At 20.1% G+C, this 3,613-nt stretch overlaps 1 protein-coding gene across 1 annotated transcript; it reads left to right on the top strand.

Moving 5' to 3' along the window:
- The first annotated feature begins 1,759 nt into the window (after positions 1-1,759).
- On the top strand, positions 1,760-2,841 carry LOC105361854 (thrombin inhibitor rhodniin-like). The gene is made up of 3 exons (XM_011499136.1): positions 1,760-1,831; positions 2,432-2,596; positions 2,744-2,841. Exons 1-3 carry the CDS (start codon positions 1,798-1,800, stop codon positions 2,779-2,781), a joined length of 237 nt encoding a protein of 78 aa, XP_011497438.1. The 5' UTR covers positions 1,760-1,797; the 3' UTR covers positions 2,782-2,841.
- Positions 2,842-3,613: the final 772 nt, after the last annotated feature.

Below are 3,613 nucleotides of genomic sequence, written 5' to 3'. Positions count from 1 at the left end.
TATATATGGCTGTACATTATTAACTTACATTGATGATTAAATACATAGAAAAATTAATTTAATAGTTTATTTAAAATGTTTCTATTGTATAAAGTGTAGCGTCAAACGGTTTCAACGAATAGTCTGAAGAAAAATTTATCGATCATTATATCAAACATTTTCAATGGTACTAAATATAATATTGAGATGGCGATTATATCGTACATTAAAATAATAATAAAACATTTGAATAATCGATATAACTTTAAAGATTATTATTATCTTCATAAACATGTAAATTTTAATACTTTACTCTAACGAAATAGTTATTCATTTGAAGTATGATAATTGTTAGTTTACATAATTCAAATGCTATCTTAAAATTTTTTTTAATTTACTACACTTATACATAATAAATTAGGTATACTTTTTTAAATAATGGAACAATAAAATAATTTGAATAAATCAATATATTTAAATGATTTTCTTATTAATAAACAATTGTTCTTTTTAAAGAAACATATTTTGAAAATATCCCAGTATCAAATATTAGTATATTGAATAACTTCAATTAATTTGTCATTTTTTTCTACTTCAAATTTTTATTTTCATTTATTATAAATACAATCATACAGTTTTTAATCTAATATTAATATAAAAATATTACTATATTTATCTAATATTTTAATATTTTAATAATGATACATGATGATATTAAGAATGTATAATTTCAATTTTAATAATTAGTTTTAAACATCTGAAGTACATTTGAAATAAGTGAAGATCGTTTTCTATTATAATGAAATTATATAATACAACAACAATTCTTTAAAAAAAAATCACTAAACCACTATATAATTATAAAGAATATATATTGTGCGCGCGCGCGCGTGTATGTTTGTTACATTTAGAGCAATTACGTACTTCTCTTACATACAAAATCAAAACATATAATGATTTATAAAGTTATAAAATATGATTTTGTATTTAACAGTTATTTAATAGAACGATACATTAATTAATTTTAATATCTATGTTTACTTAAAAATAAAATAATTGGTGTTTGTATATAATATATACAAATATTTCGTACGAATATGATATAGAATATACTGATATAAAAATTAAAAAATTTTTAAAGTCGAATTTGTGGATTAATTTTAATCATAATAGCTGTCAAGGATAATTTCTTTTAATTTATATATTTATAAAATAAAGTTCATCTATTACCTAAAAAATAATACTATTTTTACTGTAGAAATATTAATTAATTATACAATTTTAGATTTACGATTTATGAGCTATATTAAAATGTATTGCTATTAGCGAAATATTATGAATATTATAAACACATCTTATCTCTTGCTAACAATAATTAACTTCAATCCCTTCGTACTTTCTCATATTTTTACATACTATTATCAGTTATTTATAATTTTATTAAATACTAGTAATATTCATTCTAGATCTAATCGATGATATTAAATATTTTTTAGTGCACTAGTTGTAATACATAAATTGAATCAATAAACGTTTAATAACGATATATTCATGGACAAACTAAATGAAGAATTTTGTCAAAAAACGAACTTATAATTCTTTATAATTCGAGTGAAATTATTCGGTAGTATTTATATTCACTATCAAATTACGTAGATTATAATAAAGAATGTAAATATTTATAAACCATATCGTGAGGAAGTGGGGGTATTATCCATTTTCCTACCGCACCTAAGATCTATATATACACGGTTCTGAAAATTATTCTTCATTACAAAAAATCAATTATCAACACAATTGTTATCTCAGCTTTTCAAAATGATAAAATTATCTTTATTTTTGGCACTTGTCGGTAAGTATAAAATACTGTATACTCAATGATTAAAAATATAAATATATATTTCATAACTTAATGGAAAAAATAATTGTTACATTGCGTAATATACAATTTATTAATAATAAAATTATATTTAGCAATAAGTATAAAAAGTATAAGAATAATTTTTCTTTTTTTTTTAACATTAAAAGAAATCCATTATTATTTACGTTACATTTTTATTATTAATTTAACTTATTAATTAAATAACAAAGACGTTTTTACATTGAAATTAAAAACAATTTTTTTAATTATTTTATAAATTCACTTTTAAATAAAAACATATATTCTCTCTTCTTAAATTTAAGAATTATTCTAATATTAACATAATAAGTTATAAAATCGCTTACGAATAGATAAGAATTTATATATATTTTTTTAGTTTATGTTTTTGAAACTTATTGCCCAAATTACACAATATAATTCATATTTAAAATGTTCAGTATTTAGTTTAAGAACATAACTTTCATATATATATATATTTACAAAATAAATACAATTTAAACTAAACAATATCTATTTATATACATTAAATATCAACAAATTATTCTAAAATATGTAAAATTTCTTGCATAGTACTTCTATCGATATCCTTTCAAGTCGAAGCTGTAAGACTCGATGAAGGAACAACAGATTGTCTCTGTCCAGTAACAGCAGATATCTTTTATGTATGTGGGAGCAATGGTTCAACATACACTAATCCAACATCACTGAGATGCGCTGCTTTCTGCACAGGAAGAAGTAAGACTTCTTTCTTTTAATCAATTGAATAGAAAATCTAAATAATTAATAATCAAGCTACTGCTTTCGTTAAAATTGAATATATTTTATTATAACAATAATAAGTGAATTTCCTTCATATTTAATATTGACAACATTTTCTTTCAGGAATCACAAAATCTTACGATGGATGGTGTAGATCTTAATTAAAATGAAAATGTACAATACAACTGAATAGCACTTATAATACAAAAGTTGATATTATATTTTAAGAATTCGATCACTTTTATTATCTAAATTTTTTTTATCCGATTTATTTTTAACCAAACAAAATCTAAGTAAATATTATCTAAATCAATTGTATTAAAAAATTGTAAACTTAATAGTAAGTTGAAATGAAAATTATATAAAAAAATTAATACGGTGTGATCTTCTTATTTTTATTTACTCTTCCATTATTGGATTGTTTATGTGTACTTTAAAACTTAGTAGTACATCCGATATGTTCAATACAAAATCATTATTGGTTATTTTAGATTATAATAAACAAAAATTATATTCTAATAAATAAAGTATATTCTCAGGGAGTCCTTTCGACGTTATTTAATTACATTATTGGTCATTACATAATTTAAGAGACTATTGATTATACATACTAAAATAGAAATAATATAGATATTTATATTCTCTCCCAAGCACTTCATTTAATCAACCATTGGAACTTAATTTATACAAACATCGAAAATTAAAATTATTTATTTTAATGATATAAAAGACATAAACATTATAATAAAATGTTTTAATGGAATATTTTTTAAATTTTAATATCTTACTTTTAAATCCGATTATGATGATTACAAAACAAAAAAACATTTTTAATAAAATATTTATATTATAATACATTTATATTTAGAGCTATCCAAGAGATTAAAAATAATAATATGTTAAATATCATATTGAATCAATATTTAGAACAATAATATTCCATGTAATTTTATCATTTCTCATGGTTCCATTAAGAACAAAATACAATTTTAC

The sequence above is a fragment of the Ceratosolen solmsi genome, unplaced genomic scaffold (genome assembly GCF_000503995.2).
Source record: "Ceratosolen solmsi marchali unplaced genomic scaffold, CerSol_1.0 scaffold2, whole genome shotgun sequence".
Lineage (NCBI taxonomy): Eukaryota > Metazoa > Arthropoda > Insecta > Hymenoptera > Agaonidae > Ceratosolen > Ceratosolen solmsi.
Note: the sequence above shows the minus strand (reverse complement) of the source record. Positions and strands in the feature narration are given on the sequence as shown.